Here is a 27,535-nt window from a genome sequence, read left to right as displayed (position 1 = left end):
AAGAAGACTGTCCCCAAGGAATCTACTACTGGGATTTCTAGTTTTTCCATTGGTTGGGAAGAAAGAGTGTAGAACCTGTGAGCTAGTTTAGCAGCCTTTTTGCTCTGTAAGGAGTTAGCCCATTCCAAGTTTACCATCTGAAGAGGAGGAGGAGGAAGAGCACTTCTGTGGAGGCTGACCAGAACTCAGAAAACACCAGTACACCTCTGGAACTCATTTGAGATGGCTGAGGAGCCAAGGTTGTAAACCAAGTGACAATAAGGCTTTTGCTAATAAAGGCAAAATACCATAATTATGAGTAAGTCTGGTAGTGGATTACCCATCAGTTATACTGCCAAGTGACCCTTCTCCATCTTCCTTCTCCAAGCTACTCTGTTGTTGGAAGTCCCCTTGCTTAAGAGGGGAGAACGAGGTGCCTGTATGGGGAGCCCCGAGAGGCAACATTCTGCAGGAGGATAGAAAGCCAGCAGGTGTGAGTTCAGGCGAATACTGGTTAGGTTCCTCTGATAAACAGTGAACAAGCAGCATGGATTGTTTAGCTGGGGGCTTTTGTCTGGCTTCCAGCTATCCCTCCTGTCTGGGGGAGACAGAAAACTCTGAACGTGCTGATGCCATTCTAAAGTGTTTTTGAAATTTATCTTCTTTCTATCTACTTTGTTTTGTTTTAACATTAAATTGGTGAAATCATCAATAACAGCCCCATAAATTCTATGAATAAATTGTTCCTCAGTTTAAAAAAAAGGCTGGAAGTTGAGGGAGACCCCAAAGAAGACATGGGGTGTGGCATTTGAGCAGTTGTGGTGCATTTTTGAAAAGGAACTGCATTCTGCTAAAGTCAGCTGCAGGGAGCTATGTGAGTTAGCTGCTTGATGCCCTGCCATCCTCTGAAAAGGGACTGCCATATAAATGTTTTTTCCCATCTCCAGATGACACCTGGTACAAAGATGCTGAGGCTGAGAAAATGGTGCTGAGAGCACCTTCCTCCTGCTTTGCTATCCCTTTGCATCAGCTGAGCTGGAGGGCCAGTGTGGTGTAGTGGTTAAGAGCAGTAGACTTGTAATCTGGTGAACCGGGTTTGCGTCCCCGCTCCTCCACATGCAGCTGCTGGGTGACCTTGGGCTAGTCACACTTCTCTGAAGTCTCTCAGCCTCAATTACCTCACAGAGTGTTTGTTGTGGGGGAGGAAGGGAAAGGAGAATGTGAGCCGCTTTGAGACTCCTTCGGGTAGTGATAAAGCGGGATATCAAATCCAAACTCTTCATCTTCTTCTTCCTTTGTTGTTGTTGTTGACTGGCCTTGAAACTTTGTAGTGACAGTCTCTAGCATGACAGGACCCCAGCAGTTGGCTGCACAAAGGCAGGAAGCAAGCAGAGGAGGAATCTACAAGGCTAGGATGAAAAGTTTGATCACATGTCCACTGCCTTCCTGGGTGGTAGAAGGGATCAACCCACACTCTGCATGCTTCCTTTGCCCCAAACTAAAAAATGTCAACTGTAACAAATTTTTGGCAAAAACCACACTTTCCCTTTTTTATTTGCCTTACACTTCAATGATTAATAGCACATCTAATGTTTTTACCTATAGACTAGAGTGTCCTAGCAGACAGAGCATTTTGAAACACAATAGACATCACTGTGCTTTTGAAGAATACTGCTCAACATCAAAACCAGTAAATTTGGGAAGGGAAACAACTTTTAGAAGTATGAAAGAGAGAACAAAATGTACCAGCATCCCCATTCACCCCATGAAAGTTTCCAAGGACAACCTAAACTATGAACCTGAGAAGGCAACGGTCTAGAAAGAACAGTAATCAGAGGTAGGCAACTAGGTACAAAGCAAAGAGTTTGAGAGTCAGAACCCATTCATGGTCAGAATGCAGTGCATGTCTAATAAATACACTGTTGTTTGCATCAGCACTTTACTGTAGCAACCACAACTCACCCTGCAAACCTTGTCCCACAATCCAACAAACCTTCTGTCCCACAATCCAACAAAACTTTTCAGAAATAGTGTATATATATCTTTAAAAGTGCAAAGAATTTTCAATTAGGAAGTAGAAATCTATAAGCTATTCCTTCACTGCACAAGTACTGCAACAGAGCAAATTTCACCATTCTGAAGGCCAACTGTAATTTCTCAGACAAAATGTTCATCTCAAAGACAGAAACTGCTCAAAAAGTGTCGGCATGGTGCCTTGCCTTGGGCACTGGCTCAACCACGTGGACAGTCTCCACATCAGGAGGTTGGCAAATGGTTCTCCAGTGAACTGGGGCAACCCATGAAGATTATGAGCCCCCATGTGAAAGCTTCTCAATGCCACAGCATGCGCAGCATCTTCCCATATGAAGAGGGAAACCTGAGCCCTGCGGCAGCTGAGGCACCAAGTCCTATTCTAACGTGGCTGTCTATGCCTTTTGGCTGCTTGAATTCATGTTTCGTTTTCTTTATTTATAGATTTTTTTACATACCACCCCCTTGCAAAACATCAGGACAGTGTATAGGAACATAAAAATGTTTTGAAAGCAATACAGAACAGTAATTAAAATGACTAGCTACTTAAGAGCATTTAAATTATCAGCTAATTCTCCATTTGATATAAGAATAAAACCTCAAAAGTACTTTGATCTTCGACAGAGCTGCTCCCTCTGCCTGTCCTGAAGTAGAAGTTCAGGAGAATTTACCCAACCCAGACCAGAGGGGTAGGCAGAAATCATAGTGTGATGTAATTAACTTAAGACTGGAGTGTAGAACGACCAAGGTGGCCATCTGCCTTTCTGAACACTAAAAGACCTGGAATCTAAAAGAGCTGGAACTACAAGTTTTGGAAAAGCTAGCAAAAGCCAACCCATTTAAGAAGTTTTGGTCTTGTATATTAGCTATTTCTAGCTATTTTAAATTTGATGACCTATCAGGTGTATTTTTTTTTAATCTAACTTGTAAATATGAAAGTGAAGTCAACCTTAAAGTTGGAGGAAAAGGGAGCTAAGAAGTAAACCCAACCCCAACAGGTAAAAGGAAACTGAAGCAAACAACGCTAGAGATATGTAAATAAATTGTGCCCACAACTGTGACTCCATTGGTATTAAGACTGCTTAGGACAGTCACAACATGCTGAAAAGGAGTTAGATCCATTCTCCACTCCAGGTGTTGGAAATTATTTGGTTTTCTCACTGTTCCAAGGACCCCTGCTCATGCTCAACACTCTAAAACTTACTGTTTCCCTCTGAGCCTTCAGGCGCCATTCCTCTGGAAAAAATTAAATTTATTTAAAGGGACATGAACTTTGTCTCCTGTTTACCTTCATGCCCTGTGTCAGCTTCATTGCCTCTCCTGTATGTAATACATCCCAAGGAGGAAAGGAAATAGTTATTTCCACCACTTCTGCTTATGTTCTGTCTGTCTCTGTATGTCTGTCTCTCTCCCTTTGAACCCCATTCACCTGCCTTTACAAACAACATTCAGAAAAATAATTTTAATGGACATCTACTGATCAAACTTTGGGGAATCAAGCAGAAAAGGGTGCATCCTACCAGGCACTGCAGGTACACATATTATTCTCATTTCAACAGGGCAAGGTAGTTGCTGTCAGTACCTGTTAGATTCTAGTCCAGGCTTCCTCAAACTCGGCCCTCCAGATGTTTTTGACCTACAACTCCCATGATCCCTAGCTAGCAGGACCAGTGGTCAGGGATGATGGGAATTATAGCCTCAAAAATCTGGAGGGCCGAGGTTGAGGAAGCCTGTTCTAGTCCAAATCACTGCCTGTATCCACTGAATACAATTTAAGAGTCACAGCTCAGTTATTCCCTCTTCCTAGAACTGACTTCCATAACTGCTCATGTGAAATTTACTACCACATTGCTGGTATACTAAAATGCACTATACATAAGCTCATTTTACATCTATACAGCTAATCTTGCTGGGTTCTCATTGACTAAAACAAGTAAATGATGAAGAACGTACTGTGCAATCCTAGCCATGTTTGCTAAAAAGCCCTACTGAATTCAATAGGGCTTACTCCCAGCAAAGTGTATGCAATTCTAGTCTCCATGCTTTAAATTAGTAAAATTTGTAAATGAGGGTTCAGAACTACTAGAATTAGAGAACTAAAGTCTCTTCCTACTTAAAGTTAACTTAAGAAGTGGCATTTCCTCTAACTCATGTTTAAAGGTATTTCATGATTGAAAAGGGACCTTTTTCTAATCTATGAATAACCCCACCCACCTGCAGGATCAGTTTTGATTTACATGATGAACTGAACACATTCATGGCTGCCAAAAGTGACTGAAAAAGTCAGTATGAGAATTCCAGCTGCTGTCATCAGGGACTTTGCCACAGGCTCCCCCCACCCCACCCCGCCCCGCCTCACCTGGAAGTGGAAGGCACCACCTTAGTATCCTTCCTAACATGTCTAAGAATGGGCACTGGCAGCTAAAAGTCTGTAGAAAATTAATATGCTACATCCAATAGCTAAGGAGGAAACTTGAGAACAAAAATAATTTCCCCAGAACAGAAGGGGTGGGAGTGGGGGTTCACAGTTCAGTTTTTAACAAAATCAAGGACTGAACACCAAAGATATAAACAGAGGAAGACAAAAAAACAGAGCTCACCTCTTGCACAAACGAAACAAAAGCCTACATTTACAGCTGATGAAGAGTGATTGCTCCTTTTGGAATGGTTACTACAGATGAGAATGTGGGATGACACAAACAAACTTCCTGCAGCAATACAGCCATCTCCCGAGTGATAGGCAATAGGGCATCTCAAACATCTCACCATGCGACCTGTTTAATATAAAATGCACCATAGGACAGTATGTTTAGAACATGGCTACAGACTTCAAAGTCTGCAACGAAGTTTTGATTTTCATTTGATATATCTAATGATGTAACAGTTTTCAAAAAGCAATGACATTTTGCATCCCTAGGGGTGCAACTCCACCCACACCCTGGGGAGAACCTGTTTTGGATAATCCTAACATGAGCCATAAATGGGCAGAGCCAAATTCATATTGGGATTATTCCATAGGCGTGCAGAAAAGATCTAGATCATCATATCAGGCTCAGAGGTCAGCTTCCCAAGAACTTCAGCTTCCATAAATAAATAAATAAAGACATTTTTAATGCTCATGTCTATGAAGACAGCTTGAAACACCTGCTGCAAACTCAGAATCAGATTCACACACACACACACACACTTGCAAAGTGAGGCTTTCATGCCCTGATTCTGGCCTTCCCCTTTCTCACATCTAGAAAAACACAATCAGTTATGCAAAATAGTTTAAAAGGTGCAAGGCAGTTTTCCCCAAAAAGCGAACTGCCTGTTAATTTTGATAGCACCAATGAAGAACAGCTGGCTGGGTTGTCAACACAGGGAACAGTGAATTCCACCAGTATTTCCCAAAGAATCTCTCTTTCACCTGCACATCAAAAGCATGGTAAAACCCTTTCTGTCCACATGGCTCCACCGCTGCAAGAGTGAGGGCCATTAGCAGAAGAGTCAACCTTTTCTTTGCTTTGTCTACTCTGGATGAGGCTGAGATATCCCCCCTCCCTTTCAACCTAAAACAGCCTCAGCAAAGTCTTGAGAGTCCCTATCCCACGTGTCTCTTTTGTTGCTGAGAATTCATATGCTCTACAACAAGGGTGGGGAACAAAACCTGGCTGATGGGCTGGATCCTTATCTCTACGCCGCCCCCCCCCCCAATGTAAAGTATGACAGGTGGGCACACAGACAATCAGCTGACTGTTGGGACTTACACAGCTGTGTGGCATTTACCAAATTCTGGCAATCAGATGGTTGTTGGCTCTTGGAAAGGGCTGTGCAGTGTAGGGTTGGGGGCATGGCTTGGCCAAAATGGCCTGGTGGGCCTTATTAGGCCCATGGGCTGCAGGTTCCCCAGCCCTGCTCTACAGCTTATCTCAAATGTATTCTAGCTAACTCAGGCATAATTCAATAAAGGCTGCTAGGAATGCTAATGGATGTTTGTAAGGCAGATGTATTTCTGTACCTCAACCCAACTGAGCAATCCTCCAGCTACCCCTTCTTCTTTAAGTGAAGCTCCACTTTTCTGCACACACAGGGTACACAGATTGTTTTACACAAAAGATATCAATAACCAAGCAAAATATAACGTCACATCTTCTTTTCACATCCTACTGTACAGGTTTTATGTCTGCTGTACCAAAAGGTCTCTGCAAATTCTGTTAAGTAACTGAAAATAAAATGAAACAAGCTCTGCTATACTTGTTGATGGAATAATATTTGGCTTCTCTTGTTCGCTGCCAACAGCAATGAGAAACAGCCAGAGGCCATCAAGACAGGTTAATACAGTAACGACTTTTCACTCCTTGGATAGAACCAGAACAGAAATATGGCCACCCGTATTAAGTGTCTGGCTGAGTTTCTTGCTGATGTGTTAACAATCTGAGGCTAGCTCAGCATACCTGCATGTCTGGTGCACGAGTAGGAAAACATACAGACATTATAAGTTGCATCAAGCATCCTCCATCCACCAGCACACGAAGTCTTGCACTAGTGGATGGGTGTTTGAAAGTTGCACAAGAATCCAACAAAACAGCTGGGATAGTGAAAACTTGTTATGCAACAAGTAAACATTTCACTAGTGAAACAAATATACTGCTAAGTGGCTTTGGGTGGTACTCAGCTCAGGTTTACTCAAAACAGGCCCACTGAAGTTAATGAGTATGACTAATATGTGCTGATCCACTTTCAGGTCTTGGCAATGGGTTCCTCCATCACAAGCCAACTGCAGGAACTGGTAGCCTCAATTCAAGGCCAGCAACACCATTTTTTATTTTATTTATTTAAAAGATTTCTGACCTGCCCTTCATCACAGCATGAACGTCAAGGTAGGATACACCAGGCTGCCCTTGCGCCATGGGAGAATAAAACAGCACATTCCCCAAGGTAATTCAGTGACCACAGGGAAGCCTTGTATCAGGATACCTGGGCCAGCGTTATCAGGTTGCCTTAATGGCAGCTATGAAGAGAGTCCCTGCTGCTGCTCTTCCTAGCCCTATTTCAAGGGTCAAGCTAAACAGGCTGAGTGGTTACTGCAGCAGTCTAAGAGCCTTGGGGTTGTTGCTGCAACACATCAGCATAGCTGTCAACTTTTCCCTTTTCTTGCGAGGAATCCTATTCGGAATAAGGGAATTTCCCTTAAAGGGGAAAGTTGACAGCTATCCATCAGAGAGCCTGCAGTTTCCTGCTCTTCTCCAAAGACAACAAGTAACAATCTTACCTTTGCTTGCTTTATGAATATCCTTCTCCATGGAGCAGGCAGTACAGCAGTGTTGGGGGCAACGGAATCCTCGGGACTCAAAAACAGCAGTAGCAAACTTGCGGATGCAGACCTCGTGATAAAATTTGCCACAGGCATTGACAGAGCAGCGTTTCACGTCTTTGCCAGGCAGCTTGCAGGAAAAGCACGCATGCTGTCCTTTAGAAAAGAGAAATAAACAGGACCAGCCTAGGGTAAAACATTCTGAGAGCGTAAAACAAAGCAGCCATGACAGGTAGTAGCTGCCCTAGGTCTCTGGAGACTTCTTCAGACAGAGTGGACAGGAAAGGAAGACAACTGTATATTCCTGCCAGCTTTCTGAGGCTGAGGAAGCTGACCATCAAGGCGACTTCCCCCAGTTACTCGGTGGGTGGCGAGGGGGGAAGCTGAGTTAATGGACGGTGGCTAGAAGAGAAGGAGCAAATTAGCCAAGATAGTGCCACAGAGCAAGATCCAGGCTGGGAAACCTGAATAGTTTAATGTGCTTTGACACACACACACATGGGAAACCAAAATATTTGCTAGTGAACCCTCCGGGACAGGAACACAACAGCCAAGCTGAACAAATGGCAAGCAGGAGCCTCCAGAACTCCTACCAGGAGAATTCATAAGGTAGAAGTCATTCCCTCATTTACCATTTTTGCACTCCAGGCAGACGAACTTCCCATCAGGCTGTGAGCTCAATCCTAGACATTCTGTATGGAAGACTCTGCAGCATTCTCCTTCACAGGACACCAGAGATTCACCAGAACTTTCACAAATCTTAAGAGAAAATAATGAATATGTGATCATAACAACCAGAGGTTTTAAATGTTCAATAAGAGCTAAAGCTAAAAGAGGGGGACACCACACAACCCTGCAAGGTTCCATCACTGTCTAGCACAGGACTCTTCTACAGGTCGTATTTTTTTGGTATGTCAAGAAGCATTGGTTGAAAGTACTGGGCTGGTGTGACTAAGATTCTTCAGCTGAAGAGGCTGGGCTAGCTAGATGGGAGGAGGCTTGAAGACCAACAGTTGGGACACCAGAAACAGGGAGCAGAGTAAGCCCATTTCAAGTCCCTGCATTTGAAAGAAACTAGTCCTGCATTGCTGGAATAAGGCAGCCCCATGGTCAGGAGCTTGCAAGGCATGAGGAGCACACCAAGGCAGAGGGCAACCCTCGCAGATCCTTGTGACACCGTTAGTAACCCTGGGTACTTTGCCCAAGGACAAATGGCAGACTCCAGAGCAGTAATGATGTCAAGAACCTGGTAACACTACTCCGCTTCAGCTCTACTCCTATCACTGGGTGAATGTGATTAAAGCAATATTTTCTTCACTCTTTTAACAAACATTTATAAGGTGAATCATGGTTTCTACTTGAGTACAGAGTCAGTGGCTGGGAATTCTTCCAGACTGACCCAATGCAGAGTCCAACACTGAGGGTTGTAGCCAACGCTAGCTTTACTCAGAGTAAACTCACTGGAATTAGGACAAGACTTTAGGTTCAGTGGGTCTACTGTGAGTAGAACTTAGTTGGCTAAACCCCTGTGATGCTGCTACGTATGCAGTGCAGATGTCATTACCTTAGTTAAGTTTCAATCTTTTTTCCAATCCCTACATTCCCTATTTCTAGAGGTCACACTTTCCACTTTATAAAATTTGCACAACTTCAAATGCCTCCTATCAGATGGAATGTCAGCATATGACCTGTTTTGCAGCCCATCAACGTGATGGGCTGCCACAATACTAACTAAAATAATGCTAACTAGCCTTATAGAACTATTGTAAGGATTACTAAACAAAAGTAATTTGATCCCTTGAAGTTCACCATTAAAATGGTCTTTAAATACTGATTACTAGGGTAGCCATCAATGTCAATGTAATGTAAGGATTCTGGTCTTCAACTCAGTTCTGTTGGATTCAAGTCTGCTGCTTTGCAGATTATGCCCAGCGCCTTTCAGGTAAGGTTGCAATGTCATTTTTTCTAAATGTCAAGTCTTCTAAAAAGTAGTGCCTGGCTAAGACCATTACCAAGCTGAGATAATTAGGTTTATAGGCACAATCCCTTGACACCCTGCCATAACCTGCTTAGTTCTGGAGTCTTGCCTAATACTTCCACCCCTTCTACTGTTATCCACTCCCCATATTTTCCTTTCAGTGCACTGAATCCACTAGAGTCTTATTCATTTCTCCTTCATCTCTTCTCACTGCCCCCCTTTCTCAGCACCTGATTGTATTCTAAATGAGGGATGGATGGGACAGTCTATTTCCAGACCATGTCAATCCTGCATGTGTTCATTTGTAAGTCCTGTTTAGAATCCACAGGAAAATGCATATTTAAATTTATTTTCAAATATACATCATTCTAAACATCTTTTATTCTAAGATACATATTTTAACACCTTTTTTGAGCAAAGAATGTATCACAAAATTCAAAGAAGTGCTAAATTTGAAGGCTAATTATATTCCAATCCACCTATTAGTGCAGGAAATGTGTATCAGTTTGCATCCAAATTCACAAAAACTAAGTTCCTCAAACTTCCCTACTCTAGATATGACCTATCAGAGGCTATTCTCCCAATTCATGACTTTAAGGCTGCAAGCCTATACTCACTTACCTGAAAGGAAGCATCATTGAACTCAGTAGGACACTTAGTTTTGAGAGGGCACAGGTAGGCATGTGCTTGAAAACTATCACAAATCTGTATTATACGTTGTAATAGGTGCAACCCCAAGTGACCTTTGGCCAAAGCATTTAAGGGAGAGTTTTGTCTCTGTCTAAGATACAACTACCAGGATCAAGGAAACTTAGAATCTTAGACTGTATTCACATTATATTGTATCCTGCGGTTGCTGTTCCCAAAGATGCCTATTGTGCTTGCCTCTTGGAATTTGCCAGCCTCCCTTAAGACAACCAGTGTTGGACTTGGGAGACCTGGAAGATTCAAATCCTAATCCCCACTCAACCCTAGAGCTCACTGGGTGACCCTGGCCAGTTGCTGCTTCTCAGGCTCACAGAGAATAAAGAGAGAAGTGGGAGAACCACATGTGTCACCTTGAGCTCTTTGCAGGAAAGGTGGGGTATTTTATAGTCTCTCATTGATTCAGAGGACAATCTGATGACATGCAAGTGGGAATTGCTTTAGATTTTTAAGGTGTTTTTATTACTGTTGTAACAACAACAGCTACTTTTTTATCAATAGCAGAGTACCTGGATTTTTCAATGAGGTGAGCATTTTGACCTGTTTCCATTCTGTTAAAAATCGTTATGGTTGCTTAATTTTTGTTGCAGCATATGGTTGCAACAACTAAATGTTTTCCCCCTAAAAAGGATGTGGATTATGATTATGATAATAATAGTAATAATGTGGAATTTCAGAGTCAGTGCCCTCAAGCTTTGTGGATCTATAGAGGTCTAAAATAAATGGGAATTGATTATGTTCTGAACAGCTGTGATTCAATTGCATTTTGGCCAGCACTAATGCAAAGTAGCCACTTTCTGCTTAATTTGCAAGCAAAAAAAGCAGGAAAGACCTTATCCTGGGCACTCAGAGTTACAGAGTATCAGAAGCAAGGCAAATCCTTAATTTTGCCAGAGGTACAAATGCAGAGAAAATTAGCAGGAGGTATATTATGGGAAATGCAGTCAAAGGTATGTAAGAAGGTTGAGAGGTATTTCTTAACAAAGGCTTGCACCAGCTAAATAGCTTTCAAGTCCATGCTGGGATTTAAACATAATATAGCATGGTGCTGACCTTGTGTTGTCCAAAAGGTTTTAGCTGAAAGCAGTGCAGCTCAATCCTGTGCATTTTTACTCTGAAGTAAGTCTCGCTTACTCTTGCTCCTGTGAGCGTATGTATAGGATTGCAGCCTTGACCTTGTCACACTTTTTATTTACCTGACATATTGTGTCTCTCTTACTTGTCCCAGAACCTCTTCTTGATAAACTTGAGTCCACGGACTGTACATCAGAAGCATCAGCATCTGCTGCAGCTGAAGGGCTGTCTGACTGTTTTCCAAAGCTACCCTAAAAGAAAAAGCCCACAGCCATTTATATTGCTAACTTTTTAAAAGGAATGCTACAAAAGATACCGTATTTTTCACTCCATAAGACGCACTTTCCCCTCCTAAAACGTAGGGGGAATGTCTGTGCGTCTTATGAAGCGAATGCTGCGCGGAGGAGGGAGGGGTGGGAGCCATGGCTCCCATCCGTCCCTTCTCCACGGCTCGCTTTGGGGCAGCGGGGCTGGGCAGGAGCCGCTTACACACTGCTTTGGGGCGAGCTCCTATTTTGTTTTGAGCTCCCCGCGTATGGTTTTAACTTGGCGGTTAAACAGCTGCTGCTCCCCTCCTTTTGCTTTTGTCCCTTTCTGGCAGGGAGCACACAGCTGCTGCAAATTCCTTTCCTGCTCTGCCTCAGGGTCTTACTGCCCACCCTCTTGTTCTTTTGGTTGCTGTGTTTGCTCCGATCGGGCCAGCGATGGCCCATTACCCTTGCTCAGCACGTCTGCGGCTAGGAAGGAATTAGCAGGTGGACATGATCCTTTCCCCTTCTGTTGCTCAGCGTCAGCCGCAGCAGCGTCACCTCGCAGCGAGCAGACTGGTGGCAGACAAATGCAACAAAGAGCAGGGAAATCCCCTGCTCTTGTGGCAAGCAGAGGGGAAAGGATCATGTCCTTCCTGCTAATTCCTTCCTAGCCGCACTGCGCGCAGGCTCCAGTCCACCCCAGCTTCCAGCGGCTAGGAGTGCAACAGACAGCTGCCACCTCCTCCTCCTCTCTGTGCTCCGCTGCTGCTGCATCCAGGCGCAGGCAGCTGGAAAACATGCATGTGGGAGGGAGGGAGGGAGCTGGCTTGGAGGGGGGAGAGAACTTTTGCCTTCCTTTCATCCCTCCCCTTAAACCCCTCTTCTGCATTGTTAGCCACCTCTTTCTCCACACACCCCACACATGCTCCTTGCCCCTTCGGTGTTTTTCCTTCCCTCCCCACTTAAAACTCCTCTCCTACAACATTTGATTCAGAATATTTTTTTCTTGTTTTGCTCCTCTAAAAACTAGGTGCCTCTTACGGTCAGGTGCGCCTTATGGAGCAAAAAATACAGTAAATGTAAATGCCACTGATTGAAAGAGAAAACCATAATCATATGATAGACATTGAAATTTTCTATAAAATCTTCTCTCTTATTATAGATCAACACTAAATTATGTCCTGCCATTTCCAAATTTGTCTCAATACAATGCGTAAATGAGGAAAACCTCACAGCCCGGGGGGGGGGGGGCTGCACCAAAATTTGAAATAAGAAAAGCTGAATTGTGTGGCATGGAACTTAGCATCTTATTTTGAATAATTTAATCTGCCAGTTGGACGAAGCAAATGGAGCAAAACTGAGTATTTTCTCAACCATAGGACCTTGCTAAATAAATTAAGAGAGAGGGAGGAAGGGAGCAGTAGCTGAGATTTTGAGTAAGTTGATTGTTGTAGCTAGGATGTTTTCTGCATCTTTGGAATATGCAACTCTGTCCATAACACCACTCTACTCCCTACATTTCCCATTTTCAACGTAAAATGCTCTGACTAATCAAGCAGAAATTATGCATAGTTCACTATCATCAGTTATTTGCGCATTTCAAAGCCCATCAAGAAATACAAAGCATGTACCTGTGGATCATTAAGACCTCTTGAATCAGAGTCAGATGTATCTCTGTATGCTGAGCTAGTCAGTTCTACATCTGTTGAGGCACGACTCCTTTTCTTTAGAGGCTTACAAGAATCTGAAATCTCACTGGCACCTTGAATACAACATACTGGAATTAATCTTAAATGATCTCATAAATGTATTAAACACTGAAGGAGAAACTAAGGGGCTGGGTAGACACATGCAGAGATGGAACTGACAAGACACTTAGTTTAAAAGCTTTTAAAATTGCAACTATTCCACTAAGGTAACTCCACTTCTTCGAAAGATTGTCACTCTAACCAATAGTTCTGAATAGATCAGAGGGAGCCCCCAGGGTGCTCTGCAGGTGCTTTGGACTACATCTCCCCTCATTCCTGACCGCTGGTCATGCTGTTGCCCTGAGAATATAAAATATCAGAATATCAAAAGGTCATGCTGGTTGGACTGGATGGGAGTCCACAACATCTGAGAGGCACCAGCGAGAAGAAGGGAGTAGCAGGGGGTGAGGGTGCTTTGTATAGTGTTTATTTTGTTCATCTATAACCTCTCTTTAAATATGAAATATTTTCAAGGCTGCTTACAGTATAAGCACTAAACACAGTAATAAAAACAGTTGAAGTTGAATGCTACACAGTGCATAAAAGTCAGGGAAGAGGCAATGACGCTCAACCCTACAAAACCTCATGAACTAAAATTCAAAGCATGCTTCAAAAGGCAGCAAGAAAGGGGGGTTGACCATAGTGTTATTTATATATATATTTTACCCTATTCTTCAGTAGGCTTAGAGCATGGCATATTGATGTTATTATAATGATTATTTGTCACCTGGTACATAAATGTTATGGTGCTGGAGGAGACTCTTGAGAGTCCCATGGACTGCAAGAAGATCAAACCTATCCATTCTCAAGGAAATCGGCCCTGAGTGCTCACTAGAAGGACAGATCCTGAAGTTGAGGCTCCAGTACTTTGGCCACCTCATGAGAAGAGAAGACTTCCTGGAAAAGACCCTGATGTTGGGAAAGATGGAGGGCAGAAGGAGAAGGGGACGACAGAGGATGAGATGGTTGGACAGTGTTCTCGAAGCGACTGGCATGAGTTTGGCCAAACTGCGGGAGGCAGTGAAGGATAGGCATGCCTGGCGTGCTCTGGTCCATGGGGTCACGAAGAGTCGGACACGACTGAACAACAACAACAAAATGTCTCAATGACTTACTTACATGATTTTTTTAAAGTACATCATTGAATTTAAGAATAAAATAATACCACCCTCCCCTCCAAATAATATTTGCACAGAAGCAGTAGTAAGAGTGGTAATCACATTCCCTCAAATGCAAGATAGGCATCTTAACCTGGCACTGAAAGGGTGTTCATGTTGGCATCAGAGGCGCCTTGCCAGGACAGAGCATTCCATAAATGGTGGGGAGGGAGACAACAGAAAGAAGTATTCTGCCTTCTCACCACCCTCCGAACCGGGAAATGTTGCAACAGACCTATAGTTGTCACGGTGAGCCACCCTGGCAAGGACACTTTTTACACTTTCTGCAAATTGTCCGCTCTTATACACAAAAGGCTGCACCAGAAGCAATTATCACCACACACATTTCCCAGCTTATATCAAATTGACATCCTTTTGTTCATACATAGTGCGATGGAGAAGACCAAGGTCATAACTATTTCAATGACAGTTAATGGGGACAGAGGAGCTGGAAATAATAGTCTTGTCCCTGCCTTTCCACCAGCGACAAGGGTTAAAATCTATCAAATTACTTAAGAAAGCCTAAAGAATTTCTTTTAAACTCTTACCCACCCCATTCCTCTGAAACAAGACCTCCGCACCAAATCAGCTTTCCATGTGACATACAAGATGAGTGTTTGAGAAACACAAGCCCAAAGGCTTCTGATGCTCATGGAACCAGTGACAAAGCTCTTTTGATTTGATTTAGTTCTTTTGATCCCTACCTGGCCGCCAAACTTTTCCTAGCTCTTGTAGGTCAGTGCAACAGATCCAACGCTACCAGCCCTGATTGATCTAGCAGAAGGAGACAGGACCGCAGGGCCTCTCCATCCACTCTGCTGAGAGACCAGATCCATCAGGCTCCTCCCTCAACTGTCATCTATCCACAGCCATCCCATAAAGAGAGAGAGAGAGAAAGAAAGAGAAAGAAAGAACCTCTCTATGGGATCTGCTGAAAGATCAGCAACTCCTCTCCAAATCGTTCCATTCCTGCCAGTCATTACAAGAACATTCTTCTACGAATGAATGCCTGGCTTTCCTTTTTTGTTCCACCCAATCCCTTTTGAGTTGCTGTCTTTTAGATTCAGAGCATTTCTTATATTTGGTTATGTTTTGGCCACTCTAGAAGCCTTTTTCGGCTGAACAGCATGTTAAAAATTCTTTAAATAATAAATAAATATTACCTCCAACATCAGAGGTAGGATGTCTCTGAATTATCAGTTGCTGTGAGAATATTAGATGGGCTTCTGGTCTGATCCAGGTGGGCTCTTATGTTCACTGCATTAACTGTTAATGCAAGAGATTAAGGAGTGTCCCTGCTTTTTGCAAGCTTTTAAAAAGAACTTTAAAAGCATGCTGCTGTCCCTATGCTCAGGGTCCTGGTTCATTCCCTTTTTATTTGATTCGGCTACCGCTGGGCAATAGGTGAATAAGCCAGTTGGCAAGCAAATTCTTCTTCTGGCAATGACTTCAGACCAGGGCAAAATCTGTGAATCCCAGCCCTATTTTCCTAATAACCACTCCAATAATCTATAAAGTAGCATGGGAAAAGGGGACAAGAAGGACTTGTGGCAATGAAGTATATGCAAGAGGTGGTTAGGCAGGTGGTTGTTAGATGTGGGGCTACAATGCCTACATGGATTACTTACATACACAACATGGAAGGCATAGATGAGTAAAAATGAAATAGGCTGTATACTAACTTTTGGGTTATAATCAGCACCACTCACCTTTCTGTAATCCAGTCTTCACTGTTGTCTGCGGGACTGTTTCTACCTGTTTGGACAGGAAAACAAGCAATTAATAGAGGAATTTCCTGTTCCCTGGTATAAAAGAGGAAACAAAACTTCAATGCAAGCAATTAGCAAAAGGGAAACTCATGTTGCCATCCCCACCCCACCCCACCCCCGCAAGTCATTTCTGATCCACCTCTTACGCATATAAGTGACGCTGCCTTCTCTGCACTGGGTGACGAGGCGCCTTCCCTGAACTGTGTTTACTTGAAATCATTCACTTTGTGTACTTAGTGATGGGATGGCTTTATCTTTGCTCCAGGAATCAGGAGAGGGGGTTTAGCAGCCACTCCTTGGGCTACAGAAAACCCCCACAATGGCTAAGAAAAGTAAAGAGAAACAGGACACTCAAGTTCCATGTGACGCTTAACTTACTGCCCCATTTTTTTAAAAGGCACTTCCACTCAGCAAGCACTTGAGCTTCTGAGGCCATGGGCTGCTGCTCCTCTGTATAGAGTGCTGCAAAGGCAGAGCAAGTGCATTGCAGGCCTCTATACAGCAACATCAGCACAGTGCTTGGGTAGGCAAGTTGGCGACCTTGTGAAAGCACTTCATGGCCTCCAGGATCAGTGTCTTGGATCCTACATTGGAAGGCAAGCTTTCTTCCACAGTACACCCAAGTTGTGAATTTGGTAGTTGCAAGCAGCTGCTTTTGCTAAGATCTTGCTTTTAGGCTAAAAATTGCCGCTATAAATAAACAAATAAATAAATAAATAAATCTACACAGGTTGGTTATATGTACATGTAAGAAACACGTCTCATAGATATTTATTAAGGATTATTCTATAATTTTTAAAAATATTTTATTTCGTTGTACAATGGATAAAAACATACAATAGAAGGATTTGTATAGGATACAATTGATAATACAAATATAAAATCTAAACAATCACTTGTATTTCACTACCACTCACTGCAACAGAATTAACATTGCGTCTCTCATTTGTAATTAAAATTCCAGTTATAATTTTAAAACCAAAAGGATGCAGAAAAAATTTGGAAATTCACTGCAACAAGCTCGACCCTGGGAAACAAATATGGTTGCAGAATCCTAAGATATCAGGACGCCTTTCTCAACATATATCACATCCAAGCTTATGCATTACAGTGCATCTCTGACCATTATGTTTTGCTGGCCATATGCTCTTCCTGAAAAACATGAGTACAATATACTATGTTGTCTTAATTAGCTACATAGTATAAAGCAAGCAAGACTACTTGGGGAACAATGGCATGTGGTTCTTGTACCATGGTTAATTCAAAATATATAAATTACTACAGCTTCATATTTAAAAAGGGAAACTGCAATAATCGATGCCAAGAGTTATATATGCTATTTCCCAATATTTAATATTTACTTTAGGGGAAAAGTTGCACTGAAGTCATAGTCCTTTAACTTCCATCATTTTGGAAATCTGACAAGAGAAATGTTGAACAGGGCAGCAACAGAGTGGATATTTAAATAGAAGCATATTTTCAAGACTTTCAGCTAACCAAGAAATCATGTGCAACACGTTTAAAGTTTATTAGAATTGTAATTGCAAGAAATGTTTCCCCCCCAACATTACTTGGCCCTTGCAATAACCGTGTTAGAGAATCTTTATTACATAGTGCATATGGTTCAAGGTGGGTTGCCCTTAAATTTAAAATGGGAGCATACTGAAACAGTTGAAACAGTGACAATAACCTTTTTGAAACCTGCAAAATCCATATATTGCATGGGTGGTATGCAACTTGCCTATTCCTCTTCACTTACAACTGGCTAGCTTCAAAAGCAGTATCCTTAAAAAGGAATGTCCTGTACATGTTGGTTCTACTTAAAGGACGAAACAAAATCAACCCATCATGATGATCTTCCCCTTCTGCTAACATAAAAGGCTATAGCCTTTAAATAATGATTATGCTAATAGTAAATTTTCAAGAGTAACCAAACAAATCCATCTAGCTTTTCTTTGAAAACAAACTAAAACCTCAGTACAAACCAGCAGCTAAACCAAGGGTAAGACAAGAAAGAAGCTGGTAGCATTTCCAGAGAAAACACTGAAACATAAAATCACTATGCTGGTAACAGAAACAGCCAAAGTAAATGTATCAGCTCATGAAGAGGTCACTGTGTTCCCATTTATCCAAAGCGTGATTGATGCTGAAAAGGGTTATCAGTTAACAGCAATATCTACTGAGGGAGAAGATCTCAGGAGGGGAAGTCCAAAAGCAAACCCAATGGGGGATATAGAGGGGCAAGTGGGTAGGTAGAAATAAAAAGGCATCAATATTAAGCCACAGAAAGTATGTATACAGTATATTTTAACTCTCTACATGGAGGAAGCCAACCTGCTCCTTTTTGATCTTCTTCTTTGGCACAACTTCAGTGGATTTCTCAGACTCTGAGCGAGTTCGTATTGATCTTCTCTGTTGCTTCTTTTCTACAGAACCTGAGGGAACAGAATGGTTTCCATTACAGGAGTCTGTCTGTCTGTTCGTCTGTCTGTCTGTCTGTTTGTCTGTCTGTCTGTCTGCTCTCTTTCCTCAATGAGGGGTGACATTCAATAGCAAAGTCCTGATTTCCCTACATTCTTCTTTGAGTGCATAGACTTTAATCTGCCAGCTGGTGTTCTGGCTGCAGGCAATACATCTCAGTGCTTCAGGGAGAGTCCTGAGTTTGGGAAAAGACCAGCTTTAATATGAAGATAAAGAAGTCTACAATTCAAAGTATTAAGAAGGGGTGACTTTTCATGTTCAGAACCTTTAAAATCAACCAGGAACTTGCTTAAATTTCATAGGTTACCAACCACACCAAGGACACAAATATGTTCTGAATTTTATTTTCAAAGTATTTGCCAATGTAGGCAATATTTTTGCATGTCTTTAAATGAACATCATATTCCTCTCTCTGTCTGAATCTAAGTCCTAGAAGGGGATGGAACCCTAAAGCCTCCATATGTTGCTGGACAACAACTTCCCTCTTCCCTGAATGTTGGTGAGATGTGATGTTCAGCAACACATGGAACCCACAACTTCCCCAATTCCTGTCCTGCAAGTTTGGTGATTGTACAACATATAATATTCTAGTGTAATATTTTAGGGCACTTTAGAGTAAGTCAAAGATGAGAAACAAAGAACTCTTATGCATTCTCCAAGCATGGGGCTGTTCATTCAAGACATGGAACCCAGGCTCAATATCAATAACGGCAATTAGGGTACTCAAAGCCATCAAAGAACCTGTGCTGCTCAGCACATGAAAACCCCAATTCACTCAAAAGGGCTTAAAAATCAATGAGAGCAAAAGTTACATTTAAGAATCCTGGGGAAAACTTTAACAGGTATAAAATAATTCTGCAATAATTTTTGATACCCATCAAGGGACTGCAATAGACAAGACTCGAATGAGATTTATTGTCAGTGCTTAATTTCTAGAAGGAGCTATGCTAGAAGACCAATTGCCTGAAAGTCATGTGGCCCCAACCAGTGATACACAAGAATGGCATCCTGAACCTGCTCAGATGCATCACTTACTTCACATACTCTGGGAAGATCTTGTGTCTTCACGATAAGCCAGTTTGTTTTAAAACATGGATTAGTAGTGAACATGGCTGCCATGGCATGCCCTGCATGGCTTGCCTCTGTGGGTGCGGCGAGAAGCAAAAATAAGCCATGGCATGACTTCTTGTGTCATGTGAATGCAACTCTGATTTGTTTGTTTGAAGCATGCCATGAATGTTAAGCCAGAAACAAGTGAAAAACAAAATCTTACCTTATTTCTGGCTTAACATTTGTGTTTCTTTTTTAAAAAAACTATGATTCAGGTTTGCAGAACACAAGAAGCCATGCTACCTGAAGGAGGCTATGCTGCAGGATTAATCCATGGTTTAAAACAAACTATGGCTTAGCATGGCATGTGAATCAGCTGTATGAACATGAGGAGACAAGCAGAGCCTCATTTCTAAGCATTTTGAAAGACACATGTGAAAACTTAGAATGTGCTTACCTGTGGATTCTCCTCCTACTTGTTCACCAGGCAGTGGTCCATGGCCATTGGGCACAGAGGCAGGAGAAAGACTGGCTCTAGGGAGGAGCCTCTTAGTCCAAACCCTGCAGTCTTTCTTCTAAAAGAACCTGCCTCCTAGTGGACAGAGATCACCCCAAGGTCTGGACCACTGAATGGTGACAAATAGGGAAAATAGAGCATCTTGGAAATGAGTGATATTCAAATACTATAGAATTCTGTTGGTGCTGTGACCCTCACAGAATATACCAAAGGGCTCCCCCCCCATAAACAAACACGGTTGTGTCACATAACTAAAGAAAAATCCACTGGGAGCATCATTTCTTTGCACAATGCAAGTAAAAATGACTAGAAGCATTGTGAGAATACAACTGCACTCCTGCACAACTCCCATTCATTTCAAAGAGGGCATTGGGTTGAATGTACTGAAAATGATTAAGGCCTTATTCAATCTTCGCTCATCTAAAATACCAGATTCAGATCTGATGTGCTTCACTGACAAATGCTTAAGACATGACATTAAACATATGATCACATTGGAGTCTGAGTAGGAGTAGGTTGGAGGTTTTTTCCATTTGTAAAAGGTCAGCCTATGTTTGGTTTACCCATCAGTCCATCTGTTTATGTGGTACACGGCTATTCCCTCCTGTGGCTGGATATGCAGAGGCACCGAGAAACATTTCTTCCCACAAAAGGAAACACATAACAGCAGCAGCAAACAGAATGTTTCACATGCATGGGGCCTGAAGTTCAATCGCCAATACTTCCAGTTAAAAGTTTTGGCCAGGAGTGTGCACAGGATAAGAGTTGGACTTTACAGAGATAACCAGGTCATTGGTCTGCCTCTGTACAGTATTAGGGAATTCCTTGTAAATGCTCCCAGAGCCTTCCAAGTAGCATTAGCCTATATCATACTCTGAGATGTGTTTTGGAAATGCAAGATATTGGCTAAAATTCCTTTCCTGTGTTAGGATAATAATGGGAACATTAAACCAAAATGCATAAACCCTCTAACTTTATGACTCTAGCCTTTTAAAGATACTTCACAAATACTACTTAAAATTCAAGCCCAAATTAAACGCAGTAAATTTTCTATTGTGCTAACCTGGACAAAATTAATGGCTAAGATGGCTTTTATATATGAATCTGCATCTGCTCCTACAAATAATGTACTCAATAAAAAAATGAGATTTCAAACACACAACTGCCATCCTGTGAAACAGTTTTAGGATCCAGAATGTGCTATGACATCTAGGAAGTTTGGGGTGGGGAATCCATGGTACCAATCAGTACCAGAGTGCAAGATGAGCCTAAAAGGAGAAGCATCATGCGATGAAGTGCTGGGGTAGCTGACTTGGTGCCTCCACATCTTGTTGCACTACAACTCCCATCATACCTGGACATGCTGACTGGGGTTGATGGGAGTTGTAGTCCAACAATGTCTGAAGAGTATCACCTTAGCTACCCCTAGCATGGTGGACAGTGTGTTAGATTTGGACTGGGGAAGCCAAAGTTCAAATCCCCATAAAGTCAAAGTGTGAGCTCAAAGTGTGACTTGGGTCACCAAGCATCTTTTAACTTAACATACCTCACAGAGAAAACAAACAGTTTTGTAGCATCTTTTTAAAGACTAACAGATTTATGTCATAAGTATTTGTGGACTGGAGTACAGTGGTACCTCGGGTTACGATGCGGCAAACCCAGAAGTGTCTACTTCCAGGTTTCGCCACGTGTGCATGTGCAGAAACGCTCTGCGCACATACACAGAAGCGGCGCCTCTTGTTGCAGACTTTTCCGATTGCGCATGGATCCCCAGAACGAATTAAGTTCGTATCCGGAGGATCCACTGTACCCAGAACCAACAACAACAACTTATTTATAGCCAGCCCATCTGGTTGGGTTTCCCTAGCCACTCTGGGCGGCTCCCAACAGAATTAAAGGCACAATAAAATATCAAAACAACTACAACATAATACTATGGCTTCCCCCTCTGAACTCCCCTGCTACCTCACAGGGATGTTGTGTATGTAAAAATGGGGAAGTCTTGAGTAAGATGATCAGTCTCTTGAGAGACAAACATGTAACAAAATGTTTCTGTCAGTTTTCTGTGTTCTGTAAGTTTAAGAGTTTATGACTAAAATGAGAATTCCTGCATTGCTTAAACTGCTGCAGCATATCGACCTCACAGACCACCACCCCAAAATAATTTTTCAATGAAGCTTTTCATAATGCATTAGTCAGTTTTACATAGTAAAGTGATGCTTCTGACTGCTGTATTCTGAAGACTTCCCCAATGGAGGTGGTTTGATTTACTGGATATAACCCAGGAGTTGCAAACTTTACCTACTTGCCAACCCAGAAGATGTTTCGGGAGAGGGTGCACTTTGTGAGGAGGCTCTTTCGTTTCGCTGGTTTGAGACAGAAGTGAGTTTGTCTTGCCCCTTGATGATTATTTCAGGTTTGTTTCCTATACCCTGTTATGAATAGGAAAGACTGAGTTAGTAACTACTGGATTAGTCCTTTGGGTTAACTGCTGCATCTATGAAATAAACACTTTCAACTGCTCAGTTATAAATTTTGTATTTAAACTGAATGCCTCCAAAGTGGGAGAATAATCCTATATGCTGCAGAACTGTGCTAAGGGTAGAGAATGCCAAGGCTTTTCCAAAAAATAGTGAGGGGGATGTCCAGCAGCTCTGCTTTCTCAAATAGCCGACAGCTAGCCAGTTTGCGCAAGATTCTAATCCTCAGAATAGTTGCAGTTCCAGAAGCTGGCACTGCACACAGACTAAGGGGGGGGGGTATGCATGCCACCGGTGCTGCCAAGTGTCTCACAGACTTCACACAGTTTTCCTGACCTGACTTTTAGCACTCTTCCTAGGAAGGCTAGGCTGGGAGTATGAACAGGAAACATCAGAAAGTGTGATGATGTGAAGTGAGAAGGGTTTTTTATTATGTTTTTTAAGGAGACTGGGCAGAGTACCCCCACAAGTTTACTTTCTCATCTGCTGTTTGCGAGAGCTAGGCCCATAATAACTGCTAGCTCAAACTGAACAACTCTCACTAAAGGTACCTGATTTCACATTACATTTTAGTTCAGAAACCAGGCTTAGCAAGCATGGGATAATGAAAACTCCCAACATTTTAAGACTAAAGAATTCACCAAAATATTTTACACAAGCTTGCAAAGACCACATTCTGAGACAAAGGTGAGTAGACAAGAATAAATCTTTTAATTCACTGCACATTTATGCCCTTTCAAGAAATATTTGTGCCGTTACCTTGGTAGAGTAAACAAACTGATCAATGAACTTTCCATTCCCAGCAGCATTCTGTAGAGCAAACACTTGTTCAATTTTAACAACTGGAGACATATTACATTTCTGAAGGTCCAAAGTTCCCTGGTGCATGGTGATGGATGCTGGCAAGGATTTTCTGGCTGCAGCCGTTTTCCATGCTATTTTAACAGGAGGGGGCTCTTCATCCACACTTGACGGCCTTCTCTGACTATTCCTCTGGACTTCAGTATTGGATGGAGAGGACACAGCCAAAACCTCACTGGTGTGTTCTGGCTGCGCATTAGGCGATGGTTTAGACCTACGGGTTTTTTTCACCTCGGTCTTAGGCGCACCAGTCCTCTTGGCTTTTGACAAAGCCTCTTCTGGCTCTTTATCTACATAGATGAAGGTATATTGTTCCGTCCTCTCTTCTCGAGTCATTTTCAGTGCTTCCTCAGCATGAGCTATGCCAATATCCCATTGTGCACGTTCTCTCTGTGGCCTTGGTTTGCGAATCTTTAAAATTAAGGAGATAGGGTTATTGCATTTACTCATTTTCACCTACAAAGCATGCCTAACTGCTGCTGTTTTGTTTGTTACAACTGAATCCATCAGCACTAACAGGATAGCACGAAGTGGGAAACATTAGAAGGAAATGTCGGACATGTTCATAATGCACTACAAGCATCTAAAGTATTCAGACCTCAAAATACCCATTATGCCCCTCTCATACCGTGTTTCTCCTAAAATAAGACACCGTCTTATATTTATTTTACTCAGGAAAATAAGCCTATGGCTTATTTTCGGGGGTGTCTTATTTTTTATTAAGTACCGTACGGTTCTGGGCGCCTGCCTCCTCCTGCTGTGTCCAGCATTGCTGCTGCTGGGTCCAGCTGGCTCGGGGCGCGCGGCCCTGCTGGGCGCCGACCCGGCAAGCCTCCTCCTCTTCCTGCCATGGCTTGGCGCCCGGAACTGGCTGTTGCTGCTGCTGCTGAAGTGTTGACAAAGCGCCCAGCAGCGCCGCGCGGATCGCCCCGAGCCACAACAGGAGGAGGAGGATTCAAATTGCTACCGTACAGAGCACTGCTGGGTCCCGCTGGCTCAGGGCTCCACGCGGCACACGCAGTGGCTCTTGCTGGGTCCCGCTGGTTCGGGACTCCACGTGGCGCACACTGCGGCTGCTGCTGGCTCAGGGCTCCACACGGCGCGCCCTGCAGCTCCTGCTGGGTCCCGCTGGATCGGGGCTCCATGCGGGGCGTGCTGCAGCTCCTGCCGGGTCCCGCTGGATCGGGGATCCACGCGGCGCGTGCTGCAGCTCCTGCCGGGTCCCGCTGGATCGGGGCTCCACGCGGCGCGTGCTGCAGCTCCTGCCGGGTCCAGCTGGATCGGGGATCCACGCGGCGCGTGCTGCAGCTCCTGCCGGGTCCCGCTGGATCGGGGCTCCATGCGGGGCGTGCTGCAGCTCCTGCCGGGTCCCGCTGGATCGGGGATCCACGCGGCGCGTGCTGCAGCTCCTGCCAGGTCCCGCTGGATCGGGGCTCCACGCGGCGCGCGCTGCAGCTCCTGCCAGGTCCCGCTGGATCGGGGCTCCATGCGGGGCGTGCTGCAGCTCCTGCCAGGTCCCGCTGGATCGGGGATCCACGCGGCGCGTGCTGCAGCTCCTGCCAGGTCCCGCTGGATCGGGGCTCCACGCGGCGCGCGCTGCAGCTCCTGCCGGGTCCCGCTGGATCGGGGCTCCACGCGGCGCGCGCTGCAGCTCCTGCCAGGTCCCGCTGGATCGGGGCTCCATGCGGGGCGTGCTGCAGCTCCTGCCAGGTCCCGCTGGATCGGGGCTCCACGCGGCGCGTGCTGCAGCTCCTGCCGGGTCCCGCTGGATCGGGGCTCCACGCGGCGCGCGCTGCAGCTCCTGCCAGGTCCCGCTGGATCGGGGCTCCATGCGGGGCGTGCTGCAGCTCCTGCCAGGTCCCGCTGGATCGGGGATCCACGCGGCGCGTGCTGCAGCTCCTGCCAGGTCCCGCTGGATCGGGGCTCCACGCGGCGCGCGCTGCAGCTCCTGCCGGGTCCCGCTGGATCGGGGCTCCACGCGGCGCGCGCTGCAGCTCCTGCCGGGTCCCGCTGGATCAGGGATCCACGCGGCGCGCGCTGCAGCTCCTGCCGGGTCCCGCTGGATCGGGGATCCACGCGGCGCGCGCTGCAGCTCCTGCCGGGTCCCGCTGGATCGGGGCTCCACGCGGCGCGCGCTGCAGCTCCTGCCGGGTCCCGCTGGATCAGGGATCCACGCGGCGCGCGCTGCAGCTCCTGCCGGGTCCCGCTGGATCGGGGATCCACGCGGCGCGCGCTGCAGCTCCTGCTGGGTCCCCCTGGATCGGGGCTGCAGCAGCAGCAACATCCGGTTCTGGGCGCCAACCCGACAGACCTCTTCCTCTTCCTTGGCGCCCTCCAGAACTGCCCAGCACTACGGCTTATTTTCGGGGTATGTCTTATATTTTGTGAACGCTTGAAAATCCTGCCATGGCTTATTTTATAGGCACGTCTTATTTTATGAGAAACACGGTAGTAGTGGACTGACTCAAGTACCCAGATAACTATACTTTTGATAACATCCCTGATTGGAAACATATGTACATTAATATATTAGATAAAACTATAAATCAGTGTTGCTGCTGAACAGGGTAGGCAGGGTGAGTTTTCAAAACTTAAGTTTAAGGAATAGTCTGGGAAGGCTGAATCTAGGCTGTACCTACGATGAGGTACAAAGGTTGTTTGTACCTTGAAACCATCCCCACAGACTGCTAAATATCCTCCCTGACCTACCCAAATCACAACTGCCTTCATTAAATTATTATGAAATTACTCCAGCAGACAGATGGAAGATGCATCCATATGGCTTTTAATTTTTAAAAAGCTACATATGGAATGTGCACCAGTAAAATTAACTTTAAAGGAAACAGCAAATGTTGTAGATTGCTTTCAGAATAGTAAAGGTGGAAAACCAGGCCACGATCATACAGGACAGAGGGCAGTAATGACTGGACATTTGCAATTCAAATAAACATCTCTATGAGATTGGATCACATCCCATCTAGCCCTTATGTCCTGTCACTGTAAGACAAGCTCGTAATGCCTCTCTCTATTAAAAGGCTGTTTTCTCAATTTCTCAGACAAAGCTGTCTAAGTATTTTTTAATGTTATTTTGTATGTAATACAATACAAATGGCAAACTACGTATGTTGAGCCACAGCTGATGTAGGGCTTGAGACCAGGTGAGCCAGGGCTGACCATCACCATATCCATGTCTTCCTATTTCCTTTGCCTTAAGGGCTGCTGGCACTATTCCTGGCTCTTCTTCCCTAAGACAGCAAGGCCATGGAGCAATTTGCAAGCCCTGTAAAAAAACTGGCTGCCAATGCATAAACAGAAAAACAGCATCAATCTGAATCTGTCCCAACAATTATCCTCTCAACCCGCTGGTAAAATAAGCTGTTGTCATTTCAGACTGTACACACCTTCTGTTTTTCAGAGTGGTTGGCTTGCTTAGCAGCCTCTGCCACCAACTGTTCGTACTGTTTACGTCCTTTGTACTCTCGCACCCGCTTCTCATGCACCCATGCTCTCTCAGGCTGGTTGCTAAAGAATTGGACATGATATTCCCGTGCACCTGAAATTGAAAGAAACCATTCTGCTCAGAAATTCCATCAACACAAATCTCCCATCACTTTCTAGAAAAAAATACCCTCTACATCATTTTTTAAGCTGCAAAGAAAATAATGGATAGTTGGGAGGTTTTGATTTTTACTGAACATTCACAAGGTGCAATACCTGGCCTCTTGGTGAGAGGCTAAGCTGGAAGTATACACCCAGCATAACTCAAGAGCAGCCCAATCTCTCAGAGACTGCATCAGGTGAACTCCAGCAACAACCAAGGCCATGGTGTTGTGGGGCTATGGGAGGGGCCAGGTGGAAGCCCTCAGCTCTTGCTTTCCTGGCATCATGGCTAATGTCCAGACAGCACTTCACCAGAGAAGAGACCTTGGCAGTACATCGCTTATCAGCCTGTGGGCCAATCAGCCTGATAAGGGCCAGCTGTTTTCAGCCTTCTCCACTTCCTACTTATGGGATTTGCAGGAGGTAAAACCCAGCAACAGCCAAGGAAAGCCAAGGCCAATAAGTTGCTGGGCAACAAGGGGTGGACAAGGAGAAGCTATCAAACACCCCCACCCCCTCTTCCTCTCCTTAACTCCTGACAAAATGTCTTGACAGAAT

The 27,535-nt window shown here is 44.2% G+C and overlaps 1 protein-coding gene across 9 annotated transcripts in view; it reads right to left on the bottom strand.

The window, feature by feature from the left end:
- Positions 1-27,535, bottom strand: part of NSD3 (nuclear receptor binding SET domain protein 3) — an 85,538-nt gene that overhangs the window by 24,085 nt on the left and 33,918 nt on the right. For 2 of the 9 annotated variants that reach the window (XM_033172074.1, XM_033172075.1), the window contains exons 5-14: positions 26,779-26,930; positions 23,276-23,788; positions 22,342-22,468; positions 18,323-18,423; positions 15,929-15,974; positions 12,946-13,076; positions 11,186-11,314; positions 7,939-8,065; positions 7,265-7,462; positions 4,611-4,784 (exon numbers count right to left, since the gene is read on the bottom strand). In XM_033172074.1, coding sequence (XP_033027965.1) covers positions 4,611-4,784; positions 7,265-7,462; positions 7,939-8,065; positions 11,186-11,314; positions 12,946-13,076; positions 15,929-15,974; positions 18,323-18,423; positions 22,342-22,468; positions 23,276-23,788; positions 26,779-26,930 — 1,698 coding nt within the window. Of the gene's footprint in view, positions 1-4,610; positions 4,785-7,264; positions 7,463-7,938; positions 8,066-11,185; positions 11,315-12,945; positions 13,077-15,375; positions 15,486-15,928; positions 15,975-16,780; positions 18,424-18,501; positions 18,645-20,046; positions 20,146-22,337; positions 22,469-23,275; positions 23,789-26,778; positions 26,931-27,535 lie in introns of those variants that run through there. The other 7 variants (XR_004427966.1, XM_033172076.1, XR_004427967.1 and 4 more) reach the window with 7 other exon arrangements.

Source organism: Lacerta agilis, chromosome 15 (assembly GCF_009819535.1).
Source record: "Lacerta agilis isolate rLacAgi1 chromosome 15, rLacAgi1.pri, whole genome shotgun sequence".
NCBI classification, from domain to species: Eukaryota; Metazoa; Chordata; class Lepidosauria; order Squamata; family Lacertidae; genus Lacerta; species Lacerta agilis.
This window is presented reverse-complemented; position numbering and strand designations above follow the sequence as displayed.